The sequence below is a fragment of the Gallus gallus genome, chromosome 15 (assembly GCF_016699485.2).
Source record: "Gallus gallus isolate bGalGal1 chromosome 15, bGalGal1.mat.broiler.GRCg7b, whole genome shotgun sequence".
In the NCBI taxonomy this organism is placed as follows: Eukaryota; Metazoa; Chordata; class Aves; order Galliformes; family Phasianidae; genus Gallus; species Gallus gallus.
In genome coordinates, this window is record NC_052546.1 from 8,411,072 (window position 1) to 8,426,589 (window position 15,518).

General features: G+C 52.9%; 2 protein-coding genes across 4 annotated transcripts in view; one reads left to right on the plus strand and one right to left on the minus strand.

Moving 5' to 3' along the window:
* Window positions 1–15,518, minus strand: part of GGT2 (gamma-glutamyltransferase 2) — a 53,121-nt gene that overhangs the window by 28,164 nt on the left and 9,439 nt on the right. For 2 of the 3 annotated variants that reach the window (XM_046901324.1, XM_046901325.1), the window contains 3 exons: window positions 14,242–14,342; window positions 12,324–12,428; window positions 3,792–3,854 (listed from right to left, as the gene is read on the minus strand). The gene's annotated coding sequence lies outside the window, so the exon portion shown is untranslated. Of the gene's footprint in view, window positions 1–3,791; window positions 3,855–4,378; window positions 4,582–4,803; window positions 8,269–12,323; window positions 12,429–14,241; window positions 14,343–15,518 lie in introns of those variants that run through there. The other variant, XM_046901327.1, reaches the window with a different exon arrangement.
* LRRC75B (leucine rich repeat containing 75B) lies at window positions 1,820–15,115 on the plus strand. The gene is made up of 5 exons (XM_046901334.1): window positions 1,820–2,132; window positions 5,566–5,694; window positions 7,752–7,864; window positions 13,490–14,008; window positions 14,392–15,115. The coding sequence occupies exons 1-5, from the start codon at window positions 1,887–1,889 to the stop codon at window positions 14,471–14,473; spliced, it is 1,089 nt and encodes a 362-aa protein (XP_046757290.1). The 5' UTR covers window positions 1,820–1,886; the 3' UTR covers window positions 14,474–15,115.

The window sequence follows — 15,518 nt, forward strand, 5'->3', positions numbered from 1 at the left end:
GAGATTCCCATCTCCTGGTCAGTGGCCAGAACGATAGTCAGGGAAACAGCAACCTGCACCCCTCCTGTTCTCTTCTCTCCAGGCACTGCCAGCAGCCCCTGCTAATACAGGTTCTTCATGGAGAGGGACCATGGGCTGACCCAGAGCCATCGCTCTTCTGCTCCTGGCGTGGACCTGAGCTCTGCTTACCTGTCCCAAAGGCCCTGGAGCAGAACATCAGCACAGTGACAAGGAGATGTGCCTGAGGCACAGAACGTGAGCAGTAGAGAGAGAGGATCTCTGCTTGCTCTGTATTTTTCCCCTTCCAATCTTAAGAGAGACTTCTGGGGAAAACTCTAACTCAGCCACCCCATGCCCAGTTCAGCTGCAGTCAGCAGAGCCATATGTACCTGTGTTTGGTTTGGAGCCAGGCAATGCCCTGACGAGAGGTGCAAGGGCCCCTAGTGGGACAGGGTGCAGGAAGAAACCAAGCCCAGCACCGGTGTGTTTCTCATTAGCCCCTATTATTCACACACTGATTCCACTTTTAAACCACACAGACAGGAGACACACAGAGCCACCCTGCGATGAGCTGATCCCTTGGCTACAAACCTGCTGCTCCTCCTCCCAGCAGCGTGGAGCTCAGGCAGCTCATTGTGCTGCTGCACAGCCCCATCAGCACCCTCACCCATCGCCATCAGCCTGCCAGGGGTTGACTTCTCCTATCCATCACCATCAGCCATAACGCTGCAGCATACAGTGATTTTCTCCTGACCCAGCCCCTCTCGGACCTCTCCAAGCAGACCCTGCAGCCCTTACTCAGCAGCTCTCCCTCCAAATGGGATCAGCCCAAGTCAGCTTCAGCAGTACCTCAGGGGCTGCTGATGCCAATTTCTCTCCTGCGGGTGCTTGGGTAGGGAGGGGATGAGCAGAGACAGTCAGGGCTTTTCTCTGATCAAACGTGGATTAACAGTGTGATAAAGGCCCTTGTGTTTCACCTGCTGTGCTTGGGGATGTGCATAGACATGGGGCAAAGCTGATGCATTGGCCACGCTGCTCTGAGGGCAGCCCCATCCCATCCCTCTGCTCAAACCGGCAGAGCACAAAGGAGGCGGCATCATTTGAGGCTCTGAGAAGGAAAGCAAACTTTGCTCTGTACAGCAAAAAGCCACAGCCATTCCCATCCCCCAGAATGGGGGCCCAGCAGCTGCAGGAACAGCTATTTCTTGCAGAGGCGGTACTGTCTCAACCCCAGGCTGCTCCTACAGCCACGGCCACCAACATCATGCTCTGCGTGCTGCGAGCATCCACCAGCGGTCCTAAGCAAGAGGGAGCTCACAGCTCCGACAATGGGAGGTCAGGCTGAGCCGCTGGTTATACTGGGAGCGTGACTCGGCTGCCTGCAACGTCCCAGCGCTGGGATCCAACCTTGGCTTTCTCAACGCCCCGTTGGATCGCAGCGGTTCGGTCTGAGGACGTGCTAAAGTTGCCGTGCGGAATTACGCTATCGGCCGCTGGTGGGGAAAAGCCGCCTCTCTCTGCTCCGGCAGCAGAAAACGGCCGTCCGCATCCAGAAGGTGCGTTCGGGAGCACCGCCCGCCTCCCGCGGCGCTCCAAGAGTTGGTCCGGGGTCAAAGCACCCCCGAGCGCCTGGATGCGGGGAGGGATCCGCTCCTCTCTTTGTCTTCCGCAGCGAGGATCCCCCCGGCAGAACACACCCTGAGAAGGGAGGAGCGGCCTCCGAGCAGAGGCGGGGGCCGGCGGAGCGCGATACCCCCGAACGCGGCACGGCCGGGGGGGAGCGGGGCGGAGCCATCCGGGCGGGGCAGCGCCGACCCCCGCCCGTCCCTCGCGGCGCCTCCCCCGGTTCGGAGCGCGGAGCCCTCCCGGCCCGGAGCGGCGCGGCCATGGGCTCCCGGCTGAGCCGGCAGAGCAGCCTGGAGGAGGAGAGCCCCGGGGGCGAGGAACCCTCCGGCCGGGCCGACTTCCACCTCTCGTCGCTGTTGCTCCACCCGCAGAAGCTGCCCGGGGTGCTGCGGAAAACCTCGCCCGCTCCCTACGTGCGGAGGGTGGGGTGGCTGCGGGAGATCCAGGCCACCATCCGAGAACACAAGCGGGAGCACGCCGTGCACATCCTCAGGCTGCTCAGGAAGGTAAACGCCGCGGGCGGGGCGGGCCGCCTCCGGGCAACAAAGGGGCAGGGGCGGTGCGGGGCCGGGCCCGGCTCTTTGTGCCGCCGTTCGGGCTGGGGACGCCGCCCGTAGTTCGCTGCCACCTCCCCCGTCCCCGCCCGGGGACTGAGGCCGCGGGGAGGGGAGCGCAGCGGGCAGGTACAGCGATGCCCAAGCCGTCCCAAGCCGCAGCCCTCCGTGTCAGCCCCCGGTGCGCTCAGGAGCGCTGCTCCCCAGGGAAAAGCCACCTCCCGCAGCCCGGCTGGAGGGGAGAGGGATGGGTGTTTCGGGGGAGCGGGGCTCCGTCTGCCGCTATGCAGGCACAGAAAGAGCCCCACGGCGCAGACAGCCCGCTGCCAGAGGGATGCGGAGCCCCGCTGCTGGAACAGAGCATCTCCATCACTCCATCACTTTCCAGGCAAACTCACCTCCCCGAACTGCAGGCAGCTCTGAAATGAACAGCACGGGGGGACAAACGCTCCCTCTGATTTGGCACAAAACACCGCTGCTTATCTAATGAAGGGACACGATAAGCTGATAATGACCCACTTCATTGTGGGAACGCACCCAGTTGCTTCCATAGCAGCCAGCAGCCTTTGGGTGTGAGCTTCAGAGCAGGGCTGGGCTCTCAGGGATGCTGTATAGCTGCAGTAATGCCCTCTCTGAGCTCCGAGTCCCAGGCTCTGCAGCACACCTCGGGGTGACCATTGCCCCCAGCTACTGGTGAGCTGCACTTTTTGGAATAAGAATTTATGGGACCCAAAATTCCCTCTCTGCTTTTCATGCCCGCTGCCTTAGAGTTCACGTGCGGAGCGCTGCCAGCCCTGCACACAGCCCTCTTGCCATGCATGCACATAAATAACCCTCAGCAAAAAGCCTGTGCATGGCAGACAAGGGCTGAGTAAGATCTCAAAGGCAGTTTAGGAGAAGCATCATTACAAGAAGTCGGTGGTTGCCTCTTTTTCTTCACAGCTGTGGCAATCTAACATGAACCGACTTCTGTAGGGTGTGCCAGAGGCCAGAACCTCAAAATGTCATTTTCTATAGCGCTCAGCACCTCTCCTTCAGGCTGAAGCACTGAAATCCCTCCCAGACCTCGAGGTCTCCACAAGTCCCATGTGTGAGCAGTGGGGTTTGGATGCTGAGTCACAGGGCCATGGAGGGTCACTGCTGAGCCCTCCTTCCCATGCAGCCTGCCAGCGCCTTTCAAGCCCAGCCCTCAACCCAGAATAACCACACGCCGAGCTCTCCTCCTCTGCCCACTGCCCTCTCAGCTCCCCTTGTCTCCATCTCCATCCATCTCAAAACAGTGGCCCTCTGTTCATCTGCTGACAGCACCGCAGCGGGACACACATCCTGTAGTCCCAACACAGTCTTCCTCTACAGAATGAGATGGGAACCCATCCAGCACCCCCACAACGCCTCCGGTTCTTTGTGTGCTCAAAGGCCTCTGAGACAGAGGGCTGTTAATGTGCGTGGCACCTTCTGCTGGGGGCAGAAAACCACAACCAATTCTCACGTGTCCAATGCTCCAAAGCACCATGATCAGTCTTTCATCATTCACAACATTACATCACTCTTCAGCTAAGCTCAGCCCTTAGCTCAGTCCCCAGCACGTCCCTCCTCACACAGGCTGCTTACCTGAGCAGTATCGCTCTCAGGAGTCGCTGGTTAACACGTCCCAGGCAAGGGTCTGTTTCTTACCTGAAACAAGAGAGAGAGACCTCATTCACTCCAGTGGGCAGTGAAGATATTTAACACCATGCCTTACCACTGAGACACAGACTGGCAGCGTTGGCACCCCCTTCCCCAGAGATAGCAGAGCAACGCTGGAGCCAGAATTGCAACCCCTGTGAATGAGGGGATGCACTCAGGCACAGCGGGGGATGTGGGCTCCTGGGAGTGCCTCCTGCCATTGCCAGACCTCATCCAGCCCTGCAGATCCACCCTGCATGCCGTTGCTGTATCTGCCAGCACTTCTCAGCTCCTGGCCCGCAGACCCCAAGGGGCAGTGGATTGCTCCCAGGAAATCACAAGGGTGTAATTAAAGAAAGGGAGCAGCTGTAAGCAGATCTGCTGAACAGGGATGTGAGATTCTGGCGTTCTAGAAGGCAGCACACTGATAACAACTGCACACAGTGGGAGTACACTCATGCACACTTGATTTGCGAAGCAGCACTCTGATGGCTCCCATTGCACGTGTCCATTCCAGCCTCAGAAATACCCACCTGCCAGAGAAGGACCCATTGCTGCTGGTGAGTGGGCATCGCTCTGCTGGAGGCATCAGACCAACAGCAGTAAGAGGTCTGGTACAGCTGGATTGCCCTGTGCTGAGACATCAGCAGCCAAGCGTCCAATAGGAGCACTGTGCCAACAGAACGGCCCGGATCCATAATACTGTCTGCTCACTGCAGTGCCTGGGTGGGCAGCACTGCATTTTCCAAACAACAGAGAAAGACAGGAAAAATGAAAGGAGGCCATAAGGGAAGAATACAACTAAGAACCAGAAAACGCCCTGTGCTAAGAATTTATAGATTATCAATGCAAAGTGAATATTTCCATCTGTATACCGATAAAACCCTTGAAGGCAGTCTTATAACGGGAATGCAGATTCAACTTAACAGCACAGCTCCAACTGGGGGAGTTTAATTACCGGTCTGACATCCATTGCTGCAGGCTCAGCCATGCCATCCTCTTGGCAGCTTCCCTCATCTATCCACGCTACGCTGTGTGGGAGGCTCCATTTCCCCAAAGCCTTACGGTTAAGGGAGATGTTGGCACGATGCCTTGGCCCACATCCAGCTGCCTCTGTCCTTCAGGATTCATCCACTGCTCGGCCTCCTCGGTTGCTTGTGCTGTGCACGCGGTGGTGGGGCTGCAAAGCATTTGATTTATCCTTGCTTTCTCCATCACATCTGTAGCCAGGATCTTTGTCTCCATTCCGCTCTCCACTCCATTTGATCTGAGCATACACAGAGCAGGGAGAGTAGTTTCAGAGGCAGCTTTGCTTGCTGCTTGAGGTTAAGATCCAGCACCTCTGCCAACGACAGCTCTGTCCCTGCTGGCTCTGCGTGCGCACACTCCCAGCTTTCTCTCTAAGAGTTCTCAGTGCATCTTTCCCTGAGTGGTGCCTGAAGCACACATTCAGTGGAGCAGTGCGAACATATGGGGCACTCATTTGCTTATTCATTTCTCCTGGCAGCAGCATGCAGAGCGGGCACAGGACTCGTTTCCTCCCTCAGCTGAGCCCTCCTCAACAGCTGAATCCAACTCAGCACCATCGCAGTTACATCCCAGCCTTCTCGTTCTACTTTTTTGTTGCTGGGGTATTTTTCTACCCTCGGAGCATTGCCATGTGAGTACCTGTGGTCCTTCTTCCCAAGGCGCTCAGCTGTATGTCTGTTTGTTTCTGTAGGACCTGGGACTGGAAGGAACATTCCTCAATGAAGTCCTCTACAAAAACGCAACATTCCTCAACTTGGTGGATCCCATCTCCCACGACCTGCTAATGAGCCTTGCTAGAGACCTGCAGTGTCCCAAAAAGGTGAACCCTCCTCTTTAGCTCGGTGGACACTTTACAGTGTGGCACTGATGCAGAATGAGCTCAGATGAGGAGGTGAATCGTGCTGGGTGGTCCTCCAGAACCAGCCAGCATGCATCCTTGGAGCAGAAGAGCACACAGTGATGTGCATGTATCTGCAGAAATCAGTTAGAACTTCAGAACGTGATTGCATTGCAGATGGGGGAGAGAGAGAGGTTACAGGCACAAAAGTCAGGGATTTACTCATCTTGCCAACAGAAGACTTGGTGGTGAGGACACACGCCAGATTAAAATATATGATGGGGAAGGCAGTATTGCCATATACAATAGCACACCCCAATGGCTAGCTTATAGGGGTGAGGAAGAGGTGTTTATGGGGCTACAGGGGTCCCTGCACCTCTGCCCAAGTTGGTGACTCTGGGAGGAGGACATGAACCCCTCTCTAAGGCTTTATGACACGAGACCACCCCAATCCAGCACTACATCCCACAGCAACACCAGCACCTACGGCTGTTACCCTTTACCACCACAAGCACCATCCATTCACTCATTGGGTTCAGCAAGTGTCATGTTTGCTTTATAGAGAGGGCAAGAGAGTGAACTTATGCAAAGATAGCTATTAAGCACACGCAGCTCAGAGCAGGCAGTGGTGCCCTGGGGAGTATCCTAAAAGCCTGGTGCAAATTAGCAGCATTCTAATCCTCATCACAGCTGTAAGGCAGCCTGAAAAATCTTTTCAAGGGTAATTATTATCCAAATATAAGCTAAAAGTACCTCCTAACCAAATCTTGCCACTCTCACTGTGCAGTGGAAGTGACACAAGGGGACATTGCCCTGTCCAGCAGACAACACGCTGCTTTTTGTGCACCTGCATACACCCCTCTCCTCTACTTCCACGTCTTCCATGCACACATGCTTAAATGAAATGCCACGTCTACCATTGTGTAGATAAGATTCCCCCACAGGATATTATTTAGGGGCGTGGAAAGCCCCAACACCCCACATCTCACCCCCCTTTGACCCCAGCTGAGCACCCAGCAGCTGTAACAGCCTTACATGCAAAAGGCTGAGCGTGATGTAATTCCCTGCTGGATTTACATCAGCGAGGACACGGAAAGAACAGAAGGGTAATTCTCAACTGTGAGCCAGCAAACACTCACAGGGCACCGTGCCAGCATCTGTCACGAAGCCTGGTGTGCACATGCTGTTGTAGGTGCCATCAGGGTACCAGCACCAACTTTGCCAGCGCAGCAGCAGTCTGGAACAGGGCACTTAACACCATTTCCTTGGGGTCCCCAGGTGAGCTGTGATGGATCAAGAGGTGCTCTGCTGAGCACAGGCTGGGATTCCTCCTGATTTGGCACAGAAGAACAGCCACGTGCTGGCAGTGCATCCCAAGGATGCTCGGCTGATTCAGGGACTGCTTAGAAGAGTCACCGTGCAGCTGCTGGCCCACAGTATGGCTCTTTAACTGCTTGCAATAAAGAATAAATTAGTGTATGTTCTGACAGCTTTACTACGTGTTTACCTATCAAATCCCTACATGCACATGTTGCACCGAGGCTGGAGGGCTGAGGAATAGGAATGCAGGTGTCCGTATGACAGAGGAGGCAGAAATCCCAACCTTCAGCAGCTGCCATTTGTCATTCTGCTTCACTGGGGAAAGAGAGATGCTTTCAAAGTCACAGAGATGGAGAATGCGTGCAAAAAGAAACTCAAGAGAGCTGCAGCCACCTCGGTGCTGATGAGTTCCTTGTTCCAGCATCTCCTAGCTGAGCACAGGAAGGAAGAAGAGTCCAGGTTTGCAGCCCCACTCCCCAGTCAAGGCAGGGAAATGCTGGGCTGGGATCCTTCCTGGCAACGTGAGGTTCTTTCTTGTTCCTGGCACCCCAACAGGGCGTGCTGTGTTGCAGAGACATCTCCAACCTTTTTGCCATTCCTATTTCATCCTCTTTTCTTGCATACAGTCCCATGCTCCACTATCACCCAGTCCCTTTCCCACCTCCCACCCTTTGCCTCCTGTTCAGCACACAGAGCCTAAACTACCCCTTTGCTTGCAGGAATACGACCCCTGGAAGTCCTCAGACAGGATCTGCAGGCAGCTGATCTACCACCTGACCCCACACTCCAAATGGCACCGGCATGGCATGCCCCGCAGGAAGTCCCAAGTGTGGTAAGTGCTTCAGTCTCTCCCAAACGCATCAAAATCAGCCCTGCTGTCACAGTGGGAAGGCAGCACAGACAGCAGTGCTTGCAAAGTATGCAGCCCCACGAGCACCTTAAGCTGGCAGCCCTACAGACACGCAGCCCAGACACAGCTGCAAGGTGTTGTATAAGACAGAATAATTTGAATTCAATATGTAACAGCAGCACTTTCTTCTTGAAAAAACAGGAGAGGAACTGGTTCATGGCTCGTGGCAAAAGGCACCTGCAGAGTTGGCATCTTTGGCTGCTGCAAAGCAACGGATGCTGCCAGTAGCAGAAAAGCAAGGAATTGCTGTTTCACTTGGAGATATCAGGGCTGCATTCTGTCCAACCAGGCTGCTCTAAACTGATCTGTATTCTCTGCTTCCTGCCATCTGCTATGGAGCATTTCACTCTGACCTCAGTCTGAACTCCTGCCCCTGACTCCTATCTTTCTGCCTTCGAGGTCCTGTAAGAAGTACATGTGTAGCAACCAGACTTCTGAAGGCATTTCTAATATCCAGGGGAAGTCTGGGATTGTTCAGAGGAATCAGTGCGTGGAAAACATATTCCCTTGCCTTTGTGATCCCCTGGGCTTGGGCTTTCGTGGATCTGATACAGAACCCGATTCATCCCTTCTGAACTGCAATTCCCACTTTCTGGCAATGTGCCAAATGGGTTCAGAGGATAATTAGCAAGTCCAGCCACACAGACAGCAGGGAGCATCTGCCTGGGTTTAATTACACTCCGGCTACTATGGAGATGCGGTGTGGGAGATGAAAAAGCAGGACCACATGTCAGGTGTTCCCCTGTGACCAAGCAACAAACCAGCAGGGCAGGAACTGACTCTAAGTCACATCCCCATCCACTCTCAGTGGAACCCAACCCCCTCGAGTCAGTACAAAGCTGAGCCACCCGTGAATTGATGAAGTAGAAACGAGATAAATGTCTTCAAGCTCCTGTTTCAGTACACAGTGGTACCAGGATAACTGGAACTGCAAACTCTGCTAAGGACCAATCACACTTCCATCATCCAGGAACAGTCTTATTTTAGTCACACACTGAGCCCAACCAGATCCCTCAGAACTGTTAGCAAAACATCCTATGAGAGCTTTCAGACAAACACATCCTTCTGGATGTCCTTAACCACAAACCTGCCCTCCCACTAAAGCCATAGGTTCTACCTGCTGTTAATGTTTTTGACCCAGGGCTGAGACCTCAGCAAAGGTGCCATGAATCTCATAGGGAGAGGACACAGCAGGTTGCTGCCTGTCCTCAGTGCCTTCCCTGCAGAGCCATTCCTCTGAAGTGACTGTAATACAGGCCCTGCTTCTAGAAGTGAAATCAGGCTGCCACAAGTTGCCATCAGCTTTTACCAGCTGAACACCCCAGGCCAGAAGCAGAGTCCATAGAAAAACATGGAAGAAGAAATCTTACAGCAGCAGATTGAATGCAACAGCAGCTGAGCTCTTGAGGAATTTACAGGGGGTTTTCAAGTAAGAAGCCTACAGGCAGTAGGATAACTTTCCCTCAGCAGGGACCAGCATGACCTTACTATACAGCTGTCAGCCTCTTGCATCCTAATGGGACTTCAGTTACAGCACTGTTTTACAGTCCTGTAAGTTTGCCTCCTTAAGGATGACTAATCACATTCAGGGTGCTGTGCAACTCCAGCTTCTCTTCCATAAACTGATGTTTACAGCGTGAAGAGAAGCAGGTTAAGAACTGCTTCTCAACGTGGACATCAGGTTATTTAGGCTACCAAGAGCCCTTTCTGCAACATTTTGACAGGTGCAGGTTTTTGGGACACAGCTGTTTTTGTCACATCCCAAAGCTCCTGTAGCTCAGCACTGCAGCACTGGACATTCTCCTCCAGAACAGAGCTGGACCCAGAGGGTATATTACTTTTCAAGGGCAAAGCCACAGCAGACTGCAGTTCAGAGTGGAAAGGGCACCAGCTGGATGCAGCCCTTGAAGGGCTGCACTGTAGCCTAGTACTGCCATCAAGAAGCTATAGATGATGACTGAGCTGCCTTGGCACAGCTGGACTGGGGAACCTTCCACATCTTCCACTTACACTGCACCCAGAGCTGCCTCTCTTCAGTGCAGTGGATCAAACATGAACCCATAAAACATGCAGGCAGATAACAGAGCAATCTTTACAAGCATGGCATTCCTGGTGCAGGAAAAATAGCCCCAGTTTCCCACCCAGTAACCTGTCCTGGAAGAATAAAGGCATTTGTGCATGTGGAGTTAGTAACACTCAGTTGCATGCATGCAGGTTTCCTTTTTCACAAGTCACACTATGGGTTTATTTCATCTGCCTGAGTGAATTGCACTTTGTAACATCTTGGCTAATCTAAAGCTGGGTGGGGAACTGAGTGTTCCTTCTGGGCTCCTTGCTCCCGTTCCTCATTTATTGATGTGCACTGCCCAGACGTTGCAGCATGAGATACACTTTAAAAATGCAATGAAAGCACTTGTGTCTAGAAGACTGCAGGGAAGCATCTCTAAAGGGCTTCAGGTCTTTTTATTTCGTCTTGAAAACATCAGTCAGGGCCATAGATGACAGCTCTGGCAGATTAGATCTTAGCCTTCACATGGCATGAGATGAATATTAAGTAGAGCTCCCATTTCTCCTTTATGCAACAGAGGAAATATTCACCATCATTCTGCTTTTGAGCTAGGAAGCCAAGTTAGAGAACCAGTCAGTTAACTAAAGCCACATGGTAAGAGTCAGATGCAAGTACAAGAACAGCTAGGGCTGGGTTCGTCTAGCTTAGTGCTGCTCTTGACGCTTCTCTCATCTCACCAGAAGCAGCTGAAGGCAGCCTTTCAAAGCAGCACCCTGTGCCACAAGGAAGCAAAGGCAAGCAGATTATGCTAAGTAGGCAATTAAAAAGCCCGGAGCTCATCCCCTAAATCGCTGGCAGAGGAGCCATCTAGACATGCCTGCCATTAGGCTCTGTGCAAGGAGGAACAGCCAAGAAATACTCTGCTTGTGGCTAATTAGCCACCTCTGGCAGTGCCTGTTAAGGAGGGGATGCACAGCAGTGGGAGCACCAGGAGAACTCTGAATATGAAGCTTTGGAGGCAAATTAAACAAAAATAAGAGGCGTAGAGGGAGAAAGCTGGTAACTCCCCAGCGATACAGACAAGGACTATTAGGCATCCCTCATTGCTGAAATCCTATTTGGCTCTTACCACCTTCCTCCCAGCCTCTGCTTCCCTTAGCATGGGGACAGGGGAAAGACACTGCATTTCCAGGATGCTGAACGAGCTCCTTCAAACCCTACAACACAACAGGATGCCAGGCACCACTGGGTCTGCTGCAAGTCCCACCAGAACGACGAGCAGAAGCTGTCACAGCCACCAAAGAGCTTAGCTGATGAGGAAGAAGTTGAATGGCACTGATCTCTTAGGAACAAAGGGAGGCAGGCACTATTCCTCACTGCATGCTGCACACAGCTCCAGGCAGGCTGTGGGATCAGGCTGCAGATCAGTGTGACCTTCTTGCTCACATTGCATTCTCACTTGAAGCTGATCCTCCAGCATCACAGAGAGCGTTTCCTCCCTAAACTTACTGCAGAGAGTACAAACACCATCTGCTTCCCTGCATCCAGGGTCTAGATCCTTGCTGGATGCAAACCCTGACAATTATAGATGTGCACACAGCACCAGCTGCAGCAGCACGAGGCTAATCCAGCCTCCAGCACTTCGCAGCCCTCCGCCTACAAATCCCATGGGCATCCAGAGCCTTGTCACTAAATAGCTGTTTTGTCTCACACAAAGAAAATAGCATCTTCAATTGAAGCTATCTTTAAGCCTATTTTACTTGCAGAAATTAGAGGATATTAGATGATCCTCTCCCCTAGAAATAAGCCTGGCATTTTATCAGCTGTCCAAATGTCTTATCACCCCTCTTGTGGTCCACAGAGGAGTGGTTTGGGTCATATAAAGCGTAGATACTTGGAAAGCAACGCATAAGGCTGTTTGGAACCTTTAGGTCTGCAAGTTATTCCACACTGTTACAGCTTTCTACTATGAGAACTCGTTAAATACATGGCTGCAGATACAGCCTCAGCCTCACACCGTGAATTCCCTCCAGAAGCAAAAGGAGGCATAGAAACAGCCAGAACAAAGTGCTGCCAAACCCAGAGAGCAGGAATTTGCGGGCTGTAGAACAGACAGGACAGCCCACGAGGTCATTTCCATCTCATGCTCCTTCATGGAAGCACAGCAGTGTTAAATGCATCCACAAAGGGTCGATGCATGCACTAATACATAGTTATTCATTTGTGTTATCACATATTCATAGAGACTCTTAGAAGCTGGAGCTTCTGAAATGCCACAAACTGCATACACAAAGCAAAGCATTAAGGGCAACATCACATCTTCACAACAGCAGAAGGGCCTGGAAACACTGAAGTTTGTAGAGGCATTCTCACCTGCCATGGCAGCTCCTGTGGTGCTCCAGCCTTGTCCAAGGAAACTGCACATCCCCCTGTGCCCGTCGCTCCCAGGGACTGACTGTGCTGCAGCCGTGCAGAACACTACACAGAGCCAGATAGGAAGAGTGGGCACCTCCATAGTTGGTGGTTAGTTCTTATCCCAACCTGTCCCCCCAACCCCAACAAGGCACTTCTACACCCACTGAGCTTATGAATAACGACGCTAGTGGAGATCCTAGTAGAGCTCCAATATCCTTAAAGCTAGCTGCATCTGTAAGGGCAGCAAGGCTAATATCATTTATATTAAGGCAGTAAGCTCCCACATTACACCAACACACACTTCTACCCAATCCCACAATGCAGCCTCATCAGCCCCACAGCTTTCGCTCCTCACAGCACTCCCACAGACCTACAACCCACCTCAGAACTCCACATCCCCCTCATTTTGAGACCCTAAAGCACAGCTCTGCTTGCCCTCCATCCTACCTCCTCCTTGCTCTGCTCCCCTGGCAAACAACAAGGGCCACAGGTGAAAGCAGTTCTCTCTAGATTGCTCTCAGCACCCTGCTGCCCTGCCCACCTCCTCACAGCTGCAGTAGGACCCCAGTGATTTGCTGACCACTGAGATCCAAACCAGCAGCTACAGGTGGGGGATGCTGGGGAAGGCTCTTAAAGGGACGTGGTAAATCCACTCCTGGAGTGCTGTTTGCTCACAGATTGGGGTTTTTTTTCTGACAGAACATCCATTTCTCAGTCTTTTAACACTGCTCTACTGCAGCATAATTTGTTTGCAGCAGATCACTGCGTTCACCTGGAGAGGTGGTGAAAAACAGCTCAGACGCATTGCAAACCAGTGTGCATGGAAACTTTGCTTGCAATGGGTATTTCTGCTGTCCATGCACGGACATCTGTACGTACACTCCCAGACAAACCCTCTGAAATGTAGTAGCGAAAGAATTCAGAGCCATATGGTTAGCCAGTTCTTGAGAAGTGCAGAGAAGACACAGGAGAGCCCCAGGACACAACCTGCCCGGAGGCATGGTGCAAACTGCATGCCTGTTTCCCAGCCAAGCTCCACTCTCTTTATGCAGAATGTTCTTAACGAGCCTTTCTCTGCTCCAAATGTGTCATCTCTCTCTCTCTCTCCCCCTCTCCACCCCCAGCCTGAAGAACAGCCTGCAGAAGAAGGTGAGCCAGGGCTCCATGGATCTGTCCGGGATCCCCCTGACCATGCGGGATGTGCACCGCATGGCGTACTACCTTCAGAACAACGGGGACCACCTCACCTCCGTGGACCTGAGCTTCACCGAGCTGAACGACGACATGGTGCGCCTGCTGCTGCCCTTCCTCTGGGCCCTGCCCAAGCTCACCCACCTTTCCCTCAACGGCAACCGACTGACGCGAGCGACCATGAAGGAGCTGACTGACACCATGAAGGACATGAACAAGTTCCCTTGCCTGGCTTGGGTAGACCTCGGCAACAACGTGGATGTCTCATCCATGCCGCAGCCCTTGCTCGTGGGCCTGCGCAAGCGCCTCAGCCAGCAGACCACGCTGCCAACCATTTATGAGGCTCTCGACTGTGACCCAGAGATCCCCAGTGGGCAGGAGGGTGGCCGGCCGGAGGGCGAGGAAGCAGGGAGCACCCCACGGCATGCTGTCCCTCAGCAGGGCTGCGAGAGGTGACTGGACAACGAGCCGGCTCTGGCACACCGAAGCCGCCCCAAGGAGCAGTTCTGAGTCCAAACACCAAGCAGAAGGCCAGCTTGACCGGCTTCCTTCGGCACTTCTCTCTCACCTTCCCCGACATCTCCCCCCACTTTGCTGTGAGACAAAGCCCGTTGTTCCCCAAGATGTGCTCCTCTCCCTCCCCTCGCTGCAGAACCCATCGCCCACATTACAGACAGCAACTTACAGCAAAGCTGGTCCCCAGGCTGGGCTTCACTGGAAGACCTGTCGGAGTCAACCATTTCTTCCAGCAGCCATTGGGTTGAGGGAAAGTGATGGGGGGAAGACCTAAAACAGAAACAGGCTTGTAGTTTACTTCCTTTCCTTCTTTTCCTAGGCACCTTGGAAGGCTTGGGACCTGCAGTCTTGAGTGTGAAAGGAGGTACCCCAAGAGCCTAGCTGTTGTGGAGCTTCGTTGAAGGGCTCAGAGGCCAGAGCTGGAGCCCAGCAGTGTCTCCCTCTTGTGTCTGGCTCTTTTTGTTTTGCTCTTTTTTTTTCCCCCCCCATTGTGTGTTTTGTATTAATGTCTGAACAAAGGGACTTGGTCAGAGACCATCGGATTGCATAGGCTGGGGCGGACACATGGCTTGGAACTGCAGCATCAGGATATTTGCTGTGTGACTGGGGTGAGAGGGAGGGGAAGGAGGTATGTGTTGGTGGGAGCATGGGGGATGGGATGGGGGTGGGAAGGCCAGGGGTTGAAAAGGGAGGGGAAATAGTCTTGTGGTTTAAAAGGACTGGTTCAAAAACTGTGGTTTTGTACACAACTTACAAGTTTCAAGTGAAATTAAGGAGCGTCAGACAGCTAAGTGCTTTACTGACACTAGAGGAGCAAGCAGTGAATGTGCCAGAGGTGGGCACTTCCTAAGCTAAAGTGCAAAGCTTTGGCTCCTTATTGCATATTGCATACCTCGTAACACTGACATGATGCGAGCAGCTGCACTGTCATTTCCAATGCTGTCCAAAACCAAACCAGTGATGCAAGATTTCTAGTGTTTTCCACATTGCTCACGTTCTGTGTAAACCCAATAAATGGTTCTCTTGGACATGAGTGTGAAGCACCATCGGGTCAGAGTATCTGTGTCGTTGCCAAGCTGAGCCAGCAGTGCAGTCACTGCAACCTGACTTTTGAAAGACTCTCTCTGGGAGTCTCAACACATATAAGAGACTCTCATATACTGAGCCACACAAATCAACGTGAAACAGACGATTCTTTCACGCTCCTTGCTGACCTCTCAAGGTGTTGCAAGAGCAAATTGGTGATGCTGAGTGATCTCCATCCCCTTTGGATGAAGAGCAAGGGCACTGGATGGTATCAGTACCTCTGATCAGCTGCCAAGAGCCTCATCATAGACTCATAAAGGTTGGAAAAGACCTCTAAGATCATCTAGTCCAACCATCAGCCCATCCCCACCATGCCCACTAAAACACATCTCTCGGTGCCAAAAGTTACCCAAGGAAGAA

What these genes read in the sequence shown, in the direction of transcription:
- LRRC75B (XM_046901334.1), top strand. Translation starts at nt 1,887, where the DNA reads ATGGGCTCCCGGCTGAGCCGGCAGAGCAGCCTGGAGGAGGAGAGCCCC. An exon ending in ACCTGCAGTGTCCCAAAAAG is followed by an intron (nt 5,695 to 7,751) that starts GTGAACCCTCCT and finishes CTTTGCTTGCAG; the next exon opens with GAATACGACCCCTGGAAGTC. An exon ending in CGCAGGAAGTCCCAAGTGTG is followed by an intron (nt 7,865 to 13,489) that starts GTAAGTGCTTCA and finishes CTCCACCCCCAG; the next exon opens with CCTGAAGAACAGCCTGCAGA.